Source organism: Aotus nancymaae, unplaced genomic scaffold (assembly GCF_030222135.1).
Source record: "Aotus nancymaae isolate 86718 unplaced genomic scaffold, 86718_ANA_hifiasm-v0.15.2.pri h1tg000057l, whole genome shotgun sequence".
Classification (NCBI taxonomy): domain Eukaryota; kingdom Metazoa; phylum Chordata; class Mammalia; order Primates; family Aotidae; genus Aotus; species Aotus nancymaae.
Window position 1 is genome coordinate 48,735,171 of NW_026988471.1, and position 16,177 is coordinate 48,751,347.

At 35.5% G+C, this 16,177-nt stretch overlaps 1 protein-coding gene across 30 annotated transcripts in view; it reads right to left on the reverse strand.

The window, feature by feature from the left end:
- Positions 1–865: 865 nt before the first annotated feature.
- The window catches only part of NRXN1 (neurexin 1), a 1,142,110-nt gene continuing 1,126,798 nt past the window's right edge, over positions 866–16,177 (reverse strand). For 16 of the 30 annotated variants that reach the window (XM_064364076.1, XM_064364070.1, XM_064364082.1 and 13 more), the window contains one exon: positions 1,786–4,238. In XM_064364076.1, coding sequence (XP_064220146.1) covers positions 3,931–4,238 — 308 coding nt within the window. In that variant the 3' untranslated portion in view covers positions 1,786–3,930. Of the gene's footprint in view, positions 4,239–16,177 lie in introns of all 30 variants that reach the window. The other 14 variants (XM_021675805.2, XM_021675804.2, XM_064364083.1 and 11 more) reach the window with 3 other exon arrangements.

Here is a 16,177-nt window from a genome sequence, read left to right on the forward strand (position 1 = left end):
TGGGCATCTATGCCCTCTAAAGGTTAAGACCCAAAATCCTTGGTCTGATTACTAATAATAGGTTTTATACAGCAACCAGCTTTGAAGTGCCTACATATTTTTAAGGGAAACTAAATTATATATCCTTTTAGATATTAAGAAAATGTGGATGGTTTCTTGTTACATTTTAAAAATCATGAATAGTAATAAAGAAATAACACATATATCTAGACACTACAAGTACAAAATGAATTAAGCATTCATGTTCAGACCGTTTACTGTTGAAATAAGAAAGACCAAACTTGTGCATGTTTATCAGAAAATCATTTTCAAGGACCAGGGTTTTAAAAGAGTTACTAACTGTTGAACTAGAACTTACTCTGATGAATCATCTGATTCCTAAAAACCTAATTTGCTTCATGAGAAATAGTTACATGGAAAGAAATAGTATGTTCTTTTACATACTTTTTTTTTTTTCAAATAACACAATGTGAGAGTCAAAGATACTAGGAAAATTGTAACTAGTATGTGATAGTGTTGGAATTTAAACACAGGTTTACTTAACTTGGATTCCATTGTTTTTTATAGAGAAAAAGCATATTTATGAAATTAGTATTTTTATGTTGTTTTCTACTAACACTGTGTGAGTTTATGGTTTCTGGCATATCACGATGGACAAATGAAAGCCAAGGTACATTTAGTGGCTATACCTTTAAGTGTATGAATATAGAGGTGTTTAATGACTAACACATTCTAGAAAAAAGAGAGTCAGCATTCTTCCTCTAGTGTATAAAAATTAGTCTTCCCTTCAAATGCAGTTTTCTTTACTGTCCCATTAATCAAGAAATGATGCCACATATAATTTTTAAAATCAATAAATCCACAGTTGTATTAAGAAATATTTTATTAACAAAACAGTAAATTCCACTTGCTTAGCATTTCCAATAATGGATAAATTGGCCTTGCAACAGAAAAACAAACAAATAAGAAAAAAAAAAAAAGAAGAAAACCCCTTAGATACCCAATCACACAAAGCACTAGAAGGGTAGGGTTATGTGGCCTTTCTTTGATGTCTTAGGGATTGACCACTTCACACATTATTGTAGTATTTGTTGTTTTAAAAAAGGCAACACATTACATGGATAAAAAAGAAGCATACTCAGTCAGAAAAGTTACAGTCTAGAGATGTAATCAAATTTATGCCAAGTAGTGTGAAATCCTCAATCAACTGCAAACTATGCATGGAACCCTGATATGTTTAGTATGAAGATACTTGGGATTCAAGTCATTTTCTCCTAACTCCGTTCCTCTCTTTTCTTTTTCCATCCAGGAAAAAATAATTTTAGCTAGAGTTTGTGTACGCCATTAGAAATATTTTTACTGATAATATTAAATTATATTATTGCATGTAACTTTAAAATTTATTCTGGGAAGAAACATTCAAATCAATCGCAAACAACACATTTCATAGATATACTGCTTTAAATTACCATTATTCAGTTTTATTTTCTGTTACATTTTAAATCTTTCCAGATGGAAATTGGTTCAAGCTTAATAGATAAAATAGAAAAGCAAACTTAAAAAGAAAAAAAAAACCTTCAAGCTGTAAATTAGTTGTACACTTCCCTTCTGATTTTACTGGCTTTCCCTGAGTAAGACTGAATGAAACGGGGGTGAAAAAAAGACTTGTGAATTATTTCACCTGGCAAATTAAAAATAATGAAAATCTAAAAAAGAAGTAATGGATATTAAATTTTCATTTTATACCTTCTACTTTCTGGGTTATAAAAAATCTTTGTGATTCCTTGTATACAACAATGACTTGGCAACCATAGATAGTGGTAATTTGCTATGAATTATACATATTTCTAAGGTGCTGTATGTCTGAAATCCAGGCCACTTCTTGGCTTTTTTCATCAACTAAAGTATCACAAAAGATGTTTTGCATTTTTTGCCTTGCTGATTAAAGCTAATTGTAAAGTTATTCTTCTCTTCTACAAAATCTATTATCGTTCTTTTAGAAGGTATTCAAGTAATGCAACCAACTTTTACTGAAGCATCACCTTGCAATCTAATAATGCATTTCTTTTGCACTACCTTCTCATATTAATAATTTATTGCTGTGAACATCATTGAATAATATGCAAAAACAAGTGTATAATCTCTACTTTTCTACTACTTAATGTGTTAAACTAAAGCTATATTTAATAATATATGTGTAAAACCAGAAAAGTTAAAACATAGTCAATAATTGAGAGAATAATTTTTTAAAATGGGTAGTAATACAGAATCCAAAATTACTGAAAAATACTTTTAGTTGAGAAAGTGTTTACTTTCCAAAAATGTTCATCATGCACATCAGATTCAGAGAATATATATATATTATTTTATTCGAAAGAAAGTTTTCAATTGCAGCAGCCAGAGTTAAGGTGTAGATTAACCAATTTTGTTTCCATAACCTGCCCACATAATGGTTCTTATTCATGCAGCAGTATATCAGTGATATTTCTATTTGATAAGGAAAGGTTCATTTTATTAGGGACTAAAATCTTCTTGGGGTTTCCTGGGAGCAAGATCTCAATGAAGCAAATCACCCTATTTGTCATCAATTCCTTGGCACAACCCTCTGCCTTCCTGTTTTTCAGTTCGTCACTAAATGTTTGCTACTGTATGCATGTTTGGATCTTCTAGCATACCTGATGGATTGCTGTGGATGAGTGTGTGTGTGTGTGCGCGCGCGCATGTGTCAAAATAGTGAATGTAGGTGGGAATGTGAGTATTTCAGGGAGAAAAGATTATAAGATACATATGTATATATTTGACTTTCTAATTCACACCTTTCATACAAGTACTAAAACTTAATTGCAACAGAATGAAGGCTGTACATATAAGAAAAAAAGTAGCTGAGTCTTTTTTATATACATTCATACATATCTTCCTTAGAATAAACACTACACTGTAATAATTTCTTTAAAAAATAAAAGTAAGTAATTGTGGCAATTTATAATGGTGGCAAAAAAAAAAAAAAACCCAACCGAAATAATTGTTGCTCTGATGTCATAAAACTCCCTATACTTAGCAACACTTATAACATTGAATTTAGCAAAAATGGCTGAAGAGCAGAGATATATTTTGCATTTTCTATACAACAGGCTATAAAACGTCACTTATCACAGTCCAGAAAGCACACAGAGATGGATTTTATATAAACATATGTAATAACATAATAAGCGTGCATGAAAATTTCCCAGTGATTGCATCTATGCCCTCATTTTTGTTTTGAAATTTGTGTGAAAATGTGCCTTATATTTCACATTTTTGAAAATAAGGCCTCCATACTTTTTTTTTCCTCTCTCACAACCAGAAAGGGGCTTTTTGAATGTGTTCCTACACAAGTCTTCAAAAAAGCCAGCACTTTGTTTCAAATGCAAGTTCCAACCACTGCTCCAGTTGCACCAGGCGGCAAACTCTTAAAGGTTTGCAGGTTGAGTCACTCAAAAGGACAGTCTTCTCTGGCAATTGGACTAACTGACTTCTCAGGAAAGCGCTAGCACTTTGGCTAAATCCAGGATCATAGGTAGCTTCTTTTTTGTGTTATGTTTTGTGTTGGTTTTTGTGTTGTGCCTTGATGCTGTAATACTCCTTTGCTTTATGAATGCGTGCGGTCATCACTGTCTTTTAGAAATGTTCCAGCAACATAAAGACAGGCAGAGTAAATGAAAACACTGTGGATGTTAGGGAATTTATTGGCCCCTGTTTTTTGTTTTTCTTTTTTGAGAAACAAGAGCATGAGATACTTGTTTTTATTTTTTTTTAAGTCTTTCCTTCCTGATTGCATTCCCTGTCTTCTTTTGTTATGTGCTTCATAAAAAGGAAAGTAAATAAGTTTATATTATGTCTCAGATAAAATGAAGACTATTTCTATACAAGTGTCCATTTAAGATCTTGGGATCAGACATAATACTCTTTATCCTTGTTTTTCTTATTTTTGTTGGCGCTTTTCGCACTGCTGGGTTGTTTCTCCTTTACGACAGCCCCATTGGACTGTGCTGAGTTACTGATGTAGTTTCGACTCTCGTCCACATGGTATGAGCCTTCATCCCGGTTTCTGTACTTGTACATGGCGTAGAGGAGGATAAGGATGCACAGGGCGGCAGCAGCTACTATCCCCACGACCATACCCGTGGTGCTGCTGGACTCCCGGATCACTTCTGCTGAGCCTGGGTATGGCTCTCTCCCGCCTGCTCGGGTTGGGTTGGCTGTAGAAAAGAGGATGAGAACAAACACAAAGTGACCATCGAGTTCGCTGCATCCCAGAGAGCTATATTAACATTCATTATTTATTTCAGTGCCTAATGTTAAGCACCTATGCTTTAGGAGAAGTATCCTGTTACTAAATATAGCTATCCCTTTACCTCACGGTTACTAAAAACTAGGGACTATGATTCAAAATTCTCCGGGAGAGGTTCGTTGCTATGTCTTCTTTTTTCACCAATTTTATTTAGAGTTTTGTAAGCATTGCTCCAAATCAACTCCAGTTAGCTCTAAAGGGCCATGTTGGTGGGTTAAATAAAAAACCACAAACCCAACATAAAGAAAATCACAACAGCCCTACCCTATAATACTAGAGGGAATCATAAGAATCAAATTGGTGTTGCTCTAGAACATAGGTCTAACTCTAGACTGTATCAGGACAACTAAATTTAGGAATACTTTAGAAATCGTATTGCCTTGTATTGTAAAGAATACGGTATTGAACAGTAAGACAATCCACACATTTTAACTGTCTTTTTAAAGTGTAACTTTAAATTACATTTTTATAAACAAAAATAGACTAATTTCCATTTTGTTGGAGATTTGTTTACATAAGTATGGGTTTATTTTATTAATTCATTGGTGAGCTCCCAAGCTAAAGTCTGGAGGAGAAACTAATAAAGTATCCTTTCTCGGTTTTAAATACGGTCTAGATTGATTTTTGAGTCAAAACTCAGAACTACTTAAAATAGATGATAATAGAAGCCTGGCTAGTCTCGTTCTATTCAACTGACAAAACTCTTCTTGTGTCTCCCCAAAGTACAAATAAGGCTCTTTCTTGGATGAGAGCAATGGATTTTGGGGTGCCTATGTCTTCTTGAAGGCTTGGTTAGACACTGAAATTGACCATCGATGGGGAAAAATAGACCTGAGATTTAACTGGTAGATATGGGGAGGAGAAGGGGCAGCTCTTTTCCTCTAAACTTTTTTTGTTGTTGTTAAATATAAAAGGATAGAAACTACAGAAAGAGAAGAATATTCTATTCTACTCTGACTGTATGTCATGTTCTCCTTGTGAATTGTGTTTTCCGTTTTTCCCTGAATCAACATCTTCTCACTTGTCCAACATAAAATTATTACTTTTCAGATGTGTTAAAAATGCTACAGCTTTCAAAACACTACTTTTTGCCAATTATGCATAATGAACAATAATCTCAAGATTGCATATATAGCAGATAAAGATGAGTGTGTACAAGTGTGTGTTCATGTTTATGTAGGAATTGAAAACTCGAGAAGACTAAAATTGTGCTTTTATTTTGCTACTACTAAATATCACTTACTAATTAATTTTAATATTTCTGCAAAATTTTTTGTTAATTACTGGAAATTTTTACCAGACATATGGCTCTATACTGCTTTGTAATTCCATTTTCAAATATCACCAAGATTTCTTTTGCCTAAATGTGTTTTTTTTTTTCCTGTGATTTTTCCTTTCCTTCCCCAAACAAAGCCTTAAAAATATAGCCATTTCCAAAGCAGTAGCTCTCAGTCTCAAGGTAGCAAGATGCTGTGTTCTGGTACTACAAAATGTAGCAGGTGAAAATTGTTATGTAGAATATGTCATTGCTTGTTTTACAAAAGCCCGTGTAGTGTGGCTGAATAAAAAGCTTTGGAGTTGCTTGTGTGCCCAAGGTGGAAGGAGACAAAGACTATAATCCACAGTATTTGATTACAGGAAATTAATTTCCTCTCATGAAGAATAGAATCCACCTCGGTAACTTGTCACTATCTGACAAACCAAAGGCAGCACTTTCTCTTTTAAATACAGTCATCTTTGCCAAAGTGTGCCAATTAGCTCAGCTGCTTTCACTACATGAAAACTTTCATTTTATGGAGCATTCTTTTACTATGGTGTCTTGAGAGCTCAGAAGGAGATTTTATTTAAATGTCACCTGAATCATTTTTTCCAACCTGATGGAATGCTTTCATTTTAAACACATTTTCACAGTTACCTCACTTTTACTTTGTCTGTCAGAATGGAATAGGGAGAATGGAGATAACATTTGAATGATTTAGCTTATGATAGTAAAATTTGGGAATTTTAATGGAATGCAGGATTTATATTTTGTATACTAAAAATAGACATATATTTTTCAATAAAAATTGGTATCATAAGTGGACTCATCAAAAATTTTTATCTGCTTAAGTATTTCTGAGATGTTTTCAAAACAACTATGCACATAGTATAATATCAGCAACTTTGTGTTAAAATAAGAATGAGATCACAAAGACCATAACAAAGCCTGACATACTTCAACTGTGCCATATATATTTAAAACATCTCCTGTTTAAGGAAAATACTTTCTTTTTTGTAACACTAGCCAAAATGTTGCTTAAGTCATATAAGGTCTAAAAATATCTCTACACAAAACCCAGATGTAAAAATTCTAAATCTCATGTTTCCTTAAAATATAACCTACAGAAACTCTTTAGGTTAATTAGATCTCATTTGTCAATTTTGGCTTTTGTTGCCATTGCTTTTGGTGTTTTAGTCATGAAGTCTTTGCCCATGCCTATATCCTGAATGGTATTGCCTAGGTTTTCTTCTAGGGTTTTTATAGTTTTAGGTCTTACATTTAAGTCTTTAATCCATCTTGAGTTAATTTTTGTATAAGGTATAAGGAAGTGGTCCAGTTTCAGTTTTCTGCATATGGCTAGCCAGTTTTCCCAGCACCATTTATTAAATAGGGAAGCCTTCTCCCATTGCTTATTTTTGTCAGGTTTGTCAAAGATCAGATGATTGTAGATGTGTGGTGTTATTTCTGAGGCTTCTGTTCTGTTCCATTGGTCTATACATGTGTTTTGGTACCAGTACCATGCTGTTTTGGTTACTGGTAGCCTTGTAGTATTGTTTGAAGTCAGGTAGTGTGGTGCCTCCAACTTAGGCAACCTACAGAATGGGAGAAAATTTTTGCAATCTATCCATCTGACAAAAGGCTAATATCCAGAATCTATGAGGAACTTAAACAAATTTACAAGAAAATAACAAACCCCATCAAAAAGGGGGCGAAGGATGTGAGCAGACACTTCTCAAAAGATGATGACATTTATGTGGCCAACAAACATGAAAAAAAAGCTCATCATCACTTGTCATTAGAGAAATGTAAATCAAAACCACAATATCTCACACCAGTTAGAATAGTGATCATTAAAAAGTCAAGAAATAACAGATGCTGGAGAGGATGTGGAGAAATAGGAACACTTTTACACTGTTGGTGGGAGTATAAATTAGTTCAACCATTGTGGAAGACAGTGTCATGATTCCTCAAAGGTCTAGAACCAGAGCTAGCATTTGAGCCTGGGTATATACCCCAAAAATTACCAATCATTCTACTATAAAGACACATGCAGATGTATGTTTATTGCAGCAGTATTCACAATGGCAAAGACTTGAAACCAGCTCAAATGCACATCAATGATAGACTGGATAAAAAAAAAGTGGCACCTATACACCATTGGAATACCATGCAGCTATAAAAAAAAGGATGTCCTTTGCAGGAACACGGATGAAGCTGGAAACTAACACAAGAACAGAAAACCAAATACCACATGTTCTCACTCATAAGTGGGAGGTGAACAATGAGAACACATGGACACAGGGAAGGGAATATCACACACTGGGGCCTGTCAGGGGGTGTGAGATTGGGGAGGGATAGCATTAGGAGAAACACCTAATGTAGATGGCTGGTAATGGGTACAGCAAACCACCATGGCACATGTAACAAACCTGCATGTTCTGCACATGTATCCCAAAACTTAAAGTATAATTTAAAAAATAACCTACAAAAGCTCCACCAAAATTAAAATCTAAACCCAATAAAGAAACATATTATGTTTTCCCCTGATTCAAATTAAAATTTGAATAATCACCATGGCAGATATTATTATAGGTATGTTTGGAATATGTAGTTATTCTCATATCTAACTGATTAATATTTTTTGTGAATACTTATGCTTCACATCTGAAGGCTAAATGAAATTTTTCCTAACTTTTAAGAATATCAATATTTATGTGTTAATGGGACATCTCTCCTAGATATGCAATAAAAGACCAAAAAGAGTTAAATATATTCATGATTTATAAATGTAGTTTCCCTTATTGTCACTATTGCTTTATTTTGATTACTGAAAAATCTCTGAAGAAATCTTATATTAATGTAGAGACTAGTATTAATGACTAATATGGTTAAATGTCTTTTTATATAATTTGTTCAAAATTTATATGAAGGAGAAATGCAGTCATCTCAACCATTTACTAAAATGTGAAAAAATAAGAGAACGTATATAATTTGTATATTTCACGGACTTGAGAATTTTGCATAGAGGGCTATACTATGTCAGAAACAAAAATAAGACATTTTAAAAAATTGGGCTGGGTGAGGTGGCTCACGCCTGTAATCCCAGCACTTTGGGAGGCCGAGGCGGGTGGATCACGAGGTCAAGAGATCAAGACCATCTTGGTCAACATGGTGAAACCCCGTCTCTACTAAAATTACAAAAAAATTAGCTGGGCATGGTGGCGTGTGCCTGTAATCCTAGCTACTCAGGAGGCTGAGGCAGGAGAATTGCCTGAACCCAGGAGGCGGAGGTTGCAGTGAGCCGAGATCGCGCCATTGCACTCCAGCCTAGGTAACAAGAGCAAAACTCTGTCTCAAAAAAAAAAAAAAAAAGCAATCTGAAACATGTTTTTTTTCTTAGCAGTGCTGAAAGGTGAATAATATAATTAACTAAAATTTACTTTCACTGCTTTTTAATTTCTTTGTCCCAGCACGTGACAAAGAATAACTTGTAAAAAAGATTTAACTTACTTTAAAAAAGCAAGTGAAAGAGAGTAATGGAGGAGGAGCCAAAATATGGAATACACACATACAGGCTTAAGTCTTTACTTCTTGAATCATGAAAGGTTACCTGTGATGTGTAGGTAAAAGCAAGCTGATGTAGTCAGTTCATTATATTGGGCCCAGGAGCATAAGGAACTCTGGTCAGTGGAAAACTTCAGTAGGACTGACAGTGATCTACTACATGTGGGGAGAGCAGGAATGCACACCTTCATCACAATATGAAGGCTTTTGACTTTTGCTGGTATTTTTAACCTAAATGATTTGGAAGCTGCTGATTTTTCTAGCAAGGAAACAGAGCAGTACAGTAGTTATGATTTATTTCATATTTGTATTCACTTCTTTCCTTACTTCCGAGATTCACTTAGCCAAATGGCTACAGAAAAATTCCTGGGATTCTTGCACTGATAAAGCATGTTACCTTAAAGGACCACTGAAAAGTAGCTTTTCATCCTTCCTCTCTTTTCTAGCATTTGGCAAGATAGGGTGGTCTCTAGAAATTTTCCACATGGTCTGCTTTGTCCCAGTAGATTTATCAGGAATCCTATGAGTTTTCTTTTTTTTTTTAATGTTCATCTCTTCCCAGCTTCTTGTACCCTCTGTTGCTTTTTTTCCATGCTCCTCTTTATTCTTCTTCCCACTGCCCCCTCTTTATCACCTCTGTGCTTTGCTCTTCCAGCTCCTAAATTATCCCTATAGGGGCCCTCTCCAACCCCAGGTAAATGAAGGTGGTCAGGACTTTTTGCCTCTTGGGTTGGTGTATTACTAAGGTGTTCAATAAGCCACAAAATGTATTGTCAAGTTCTTAATTTCAAAACACAACGTAACATAATTCTTACTGGCACAAATGTCTAAGTCTGATTATTTCACCAGAACAAATTTTGTGTTTCATATTGGCATGATTACTTTAAAGTGTAACTTTCTAAATTTGTTTGCAGATGAAATTGTATGCTTTATCAAAACAAGTAATATTTGATCACCTAATTTAAAAAAACTTTCATTATACATATGGTGATATGAGGGGGGCACATTAAGCCATTAAATTTTGCATTGTATTTATTGCATTGTTTCATTGTACCTAATCATACCTTATCATATGCAAATAGAAGTCTTTCAGTTGCTTAGCACAACGATTCACAACTGAAGTGCTGAAATAACTAAGCAGTTTGAAAGGTACATTTTTGAATATTAATAATTTTTTCCAAGGAGATTTTACTTTGCAATGGAAAGTGACATCCTTCATTATTCTTTCTGAAATTGGAAACATAGCAATCTATTATTGTCATTAAAGAAAACTCTCGATCTATATTTTTGCGACTCTGCATGATAAATGGTGTTTATAATCCTAATTCCTGATATAGAATGGGGTTTGGTGGGTGGTGGGGTCTTATATTTCTATTGATGAGCTCACCAAGGTATTAGCATCCCATCAGATGCTCTTTTTTTATCACTCATATTGTCACTTTTATAAAATTATCTTGTAAACTTGAATGAGCTGTTCTTCCACTGTAATCTTACATAGATGATGGTTCCAAAGTTAACTATCAAGGTTAGATTGTAGTTTCCAGGTAATTTTTCTGGCTGGTTTTATTTCTTCAGTATAGACTGTTAATGTATGTGTAAGTCATCAACTATGACCCTGGCACACCAAAGACAAAGCAAGGGTATCACTATATCCTGATGACAATGAAAATGCAGCTTTTGAGCGTCGAGAAAAGGGGTGTGAGAAACTACCAATCCTGAGATATAATAAAGAATAAACCATACTAGTGGTTAAAAAAAAAGAACATAGGCCATATATGTAAGATCAAGGGGGGATCATAAAACTCCATAATGCTCAGCATATATCATTCTGCTAATCAGAATTGTTAAATGTCCTGTCTTGCAATGATCCTTTAAAAAAAGACTTGTGGCAAGATGCATTTACTGAATTTCTTCTAAGAGTTTCTGACCAGTCTTTCTGGTTTTGCCATAAATTCAGCTTAAAGTAATAGATTTTAATTTCTGTCTCCACCCCACCTAGGAAAAAGCTGCCTAAAATGATCTCATTGGGCCAGAGTTCTATACTGTGTATAATAGATGTGGAAGTTATTATAATTCTAAGCTAGCCTTGAAAGTTTGGATTTATAGGGGAAGATTTGACTTGACTTTTCCAGTAGCCAGTTTCATTAATACTGTGAAAAGAAAATTGGAATTGTAGCCTCCTGGGGTGTTTGTGAATTGAGATTAGCACAGTTTTTTTCCTCGTTTAGAAAAAAACAACTCAAAGTTTATTACTTTTTCCTTTTTTTTTTTTTTTTTTTGCTTCAACACTATGTAGGCCAGAAGAAATAATTATGATGTATTCACAAGAAGTCATGTTTAAATGCCACATTTGCAGGAAAGCAGGTACACAATGATTTATATGACACGCATGAATTTGACTCATGCCGTGGTTTTGTGAGAAGTGAGGGATGCTGGATGTTTCAAATTCCTTTCATTCTCCCTCTCACCAACTCCACCTATGCCTGAACATTCTAAGGTTCACTTACGGAGGTCAGACAAGAGTCTTGAGAGAGGACATGTCTGACACATCTTAGCCTCTTCCCCAGTACACTGGTGATTTAGAAAGAACTTGGAAATCGATAAACCTTTGTTACCCATCTGGCTGCTGTGTTTGACATACTCCTCTGCTTCTTTCAAAACCACCAAAGCATGCGTTTGAAGGGCAGTTAAGGGGCCACTACTCTGATATCAAGAGGTTCATTATCTTCTTCAGAGATTTAGGTATTTAATGGGAAGGGATACTAGGCACAGAAAAATCTCATCATGTGCTTGCACGATAGAGAAACCCAACTAGGACAGGTTGCTACCTCAAATGGTACCACATGGAACAGAAGAGACAATGGACATCCATACTCTGTATGACTTTGGTGACACTGAAAACAAACAGAGGAACATGCACAATCTCCCTCATCTCCAGGGGAAGTTGTAGGATCATGGCAATTACAAATCTTATTCTTCAGTTATTCAGTAGGTTATGAACTATATGCCCACACCTTAGTCATCTACAAGCTTCATAGACTTTTTACATAGTCATTGTATCCTTGTAGTTTGCATCCATTGTGGTGCTTACTCAAGCACCAGTGTGCCTACTGTTCTCCTGGCCCTTCACAGTCTGTCCACAGCTATCTACTATGATTTACCTTTCTTCCATATCTGTCAAAGGAAGTTACAGTCATAATATTATTGCTGTCTCCAAGTCCCCACATACCAAAAAGAGTTCAACCTTCATATAAGCTTTTATCTTCTGCCTGTTTCAATAGTACTTATTTCTCAAAACTTGGCTCAAATGTCTCATCTTTTATGAATTTTTCTCTAAGAAAAGCCACTCCTTCTATCAACAAATATATAATGTGCTATAGTTAACATTCCAGGGACTATATGAGGTCCTGGGGGTATAGGAAGTACCCAAACAAACTTGACGTATATGTCCTCATGGACCTTAAAATATAGTGAGCCAGAGAGGCATGCAAGAAAGAATCACACAGTTAAGCATAAAGTAACAGCTGGGATATGCATGATGAAGGAAAACTGTAGCTACTATGCAGGAGTCAGACAAAGGTTTCTGATTGCAACTGCAGAATCTGAAAGATCTTTCTGAATTTGTGACACTTAAGATAAAAATGAGTAGAGAGTAGGCAAGTGAAAGTGGGCAGAGGAGTCTACTAATAACATGTGGAATAACCTTGAGCAAACAGTTTACTTTTCAGGAATAAAGAGAGTGGCTATAGCACAGTGAGACTAAAGGGAGAGTGAGAAGAAATTTCAAGGTGGACCTGAAATTTATCACACAGATTGTAGACTATAGAATGAAGCCATAAGAAAAAGATGAGCATATTTGACCCCATAAATAACAATTTTATGTGGCAAAAGGCATATCATCAACAAAATGAAAATGACAAAGGACAGAGGAAGTATTTGTAGTACATATGACAGACCAAGAGTAAATCTCTCTAAAATGCGAAGCGTGCGTCAACTAATAGGAAAAAAGGCAACCTTCCAGAAGCATGGATAAAATTACACGCAAGCAAGTGGAGAAGAGATCTCAATGCTGATAAGAATATTATTAATTATTTGATTGTTATTAGAAAGTAATCCAATAACACCTATTACAAATGTTTTAATAAATTCAATCATATATCACATCACTAATTTTAGTATTCTATACTACTGTAAAATCTCAAACGTTTCATTCAACCATTTTGTCTTTTTTCAACTAGATTGTCAGTCCTTTTACAGTTTTCTGTGACTCTGTTTCTCTTTCTTCTTAGTTCTCTCACCTTCCAATCTCTAATGAAGATTGAACACACTGGCTGAGAACTGTATGTCATATGACTAATTCAAAGAAAAAAATGCTGTTAACTTGATAAATTTTCAAGGGTAAACTGGTTTGAATCCAATCATTAAGAAAGTGTGAAAGCCAGGCACTGTGGCTCACACGTGTAATCGCAGCACTTGGAGGGGGTTCGCTTGAAGCCAGGTGTTCAAGACCAGCCTGGAAAATATAGCCAGTACCTGTCTCTAGAAAAAATTAAAACAAACATTAATTGGACGTAGTGGTGCACACCTGTAGTCCTAGCTGCTCAAGAGTCAAAGGTGGGAGGATCACTTGAACCCAGGAGTTCAAGAATACAGTGAGCCGTGATCATGTCACTGCACTCCAGCCTCGGAGACAGAGTAAGAAAGTGAGAGACCTTGGATATTAAAGTTTTGAGTAAAGGTGCTAAGCGAGGGGGCTGAACACGGGCATTGACGTCGCATACTTCTTTAGAAAATATTTTAACTCACTACCTCTCTAACCCACAACCTTTGTAATATCTTCAGTAAAAAAGATAAATGTAGTATTTATTTCATTAAATCAGAAATCACTTCTTCTGTGCTTGGGAGAATTGGGATCAATATACAATAATGAAAATATTGTATCTGCTTTCCCTGTGCTTCAAGGTAATATGTCACTTAATCCCAATGACTGAAATCACTAAGCTATTTAAAGTTAACTGAGTCACCAGTCTGCAGTTTGATTCATTTGAATGCCTTATTTACATCAATATCATCTGACACCCACAGTACTGCAAATAGTTGACAGCTAACTTGGGCTCTTTTTTCAATTCAGAGTAGTTGCAGAAGTTTCTAGGGTGCTTTTCTGTCCTGTTGCTATTGGAGTTGAAAAGGATCTCATTAGTCAGGCCTACTTTCCATAATTGTCAAGAAGAAAGCCATATAGGCAATAACTGAGAAAATCGGTTTCAAAACTAGGGAGCCCAGAGAGTCTGTATGTGTTTTTCATCAACATGTATTACGTTCCAGAAAAATGCAAGAAGAGTTATATTTTGAAATGTTGATGATACTCTTTATTAACTATTTCTACTCAACTAAGCTTCTTGATACCAAAATAGCCTCTTTTCCAGGGAGCTCACTGACTACAACACCCAAAAATATATACATCCAGAAATCATTTTCTTAAGATCAATTTCCATTTTTACATATAGAAATTTGAATAATCTGTCTTTACAAAAAATGAGATTTATTCCACAGAATCCTTAAGGCCTGAAACTATAAATTTTTGGAGAACCTGTTTTATTCTAAGACAAAATGGCAACATTATAGCTAGAGTAATGAGGAATGTGTGTGTGTGAATGTGTGCACGTGTGTACATGTGAATATGGCAGCAGTCCTTCCAGTTCTGTTTCAGAAGCTGCTGAGGTTGCCGGGCACGGTAGTTCATGCCTGTAATCCCAGTACTTTGGGAGGCTGAGAGGGGAGTATTGCTTGAGGTCAAGAGTTCCAGACCAGCCTGGGCAACAAAGGGAGGAGACTCCATCTCTACAAAAAATATAAAAAATTAGGTAGGCATTGTGGTGCATGCCTGTAGTCTCGGCTACTGGGGTGGCTGAAGTGGGATCACCTGAGCCCAGCAGTTTGAGGGTGCAGTGAGCTATCATTGTGGCACTGCATTCCTACTGGGCAACAGAGACCCTAACTCAAAAAAAATGGCTACAGTCCTTCTTTTTTCCCCTCCTTCCTTTCCTCCCTCCCTCATTCAAATTAATAGGTAAAGCCAAGCTTTTAAATAGCTCCATGAAAAATTTAGCAATAACTTGGGTGAACTTACTTACTTAAGTATCAAAACCCTCATCAAAACCTTTCTTACTTCCATATATTTTAACATTACTCAATTGTCAACGGATGCTTAACACAACTGCTATGACTTCCCTGCGACACCTGCATTTCGTTTCTTATTTTACTTAGTTAAAAACTATTACTTTTCCGATTATACAGTAGTTTCTGTGCTGTACACTTTGCACATACATTTTTCTCATTTATTCCTCATAGCACTCTGTGGTATAGGTATTATTATTATAGGAAAGAAAACAGTCTTAAAGAGCATAGGCTATTTAGGCTTTATAAATGGCACAGCCAAAATTCAAACCCAGGTCTGTCTATGGCTACCAACATTTTATACTACTCAGTGTATCTGCATTTATGGCTGTCGATCAATTTGTTATTGTTTCCAGTTTTATTCTTGCATTAAATGTAAAAACACTTAACATTTTAGGTGTATTTTCTAAGCAGTTGCCCAAATCTACCCCTTCCAGCCACATTCCTCTTTACCTGCTGCCAACTCTGTCCTTTACTGTGGGAGTTCACATTCCCATAGAATCTTAGAAAAGAAGCAAAGAGTGGTAAGAAGAATATCGGGTTATGTATTAAGTTTTAGCCCAGGGCCTGCATCTAACTTTTTGAGTGACCATTTGCAGTTCATTATCCCCCGCTGACATTCCTTTATCCGAAACATGATAATGACACATAAATTATATCCCAGGGTTACTGTGGGCATCAGATCAGGTAGGGCATTAAATGTGAAAGTGTCTGAGGAGGATGAGGACTTGGTGAAAACACTGATTGTCTGTTTGTTTTCCCTACATCTTCCACTCAAAAGGTACTGAACCGCAGCTGTTCTAACAATCACGCCGTTTTGCATTATGTACTGCACACAGTGTCTC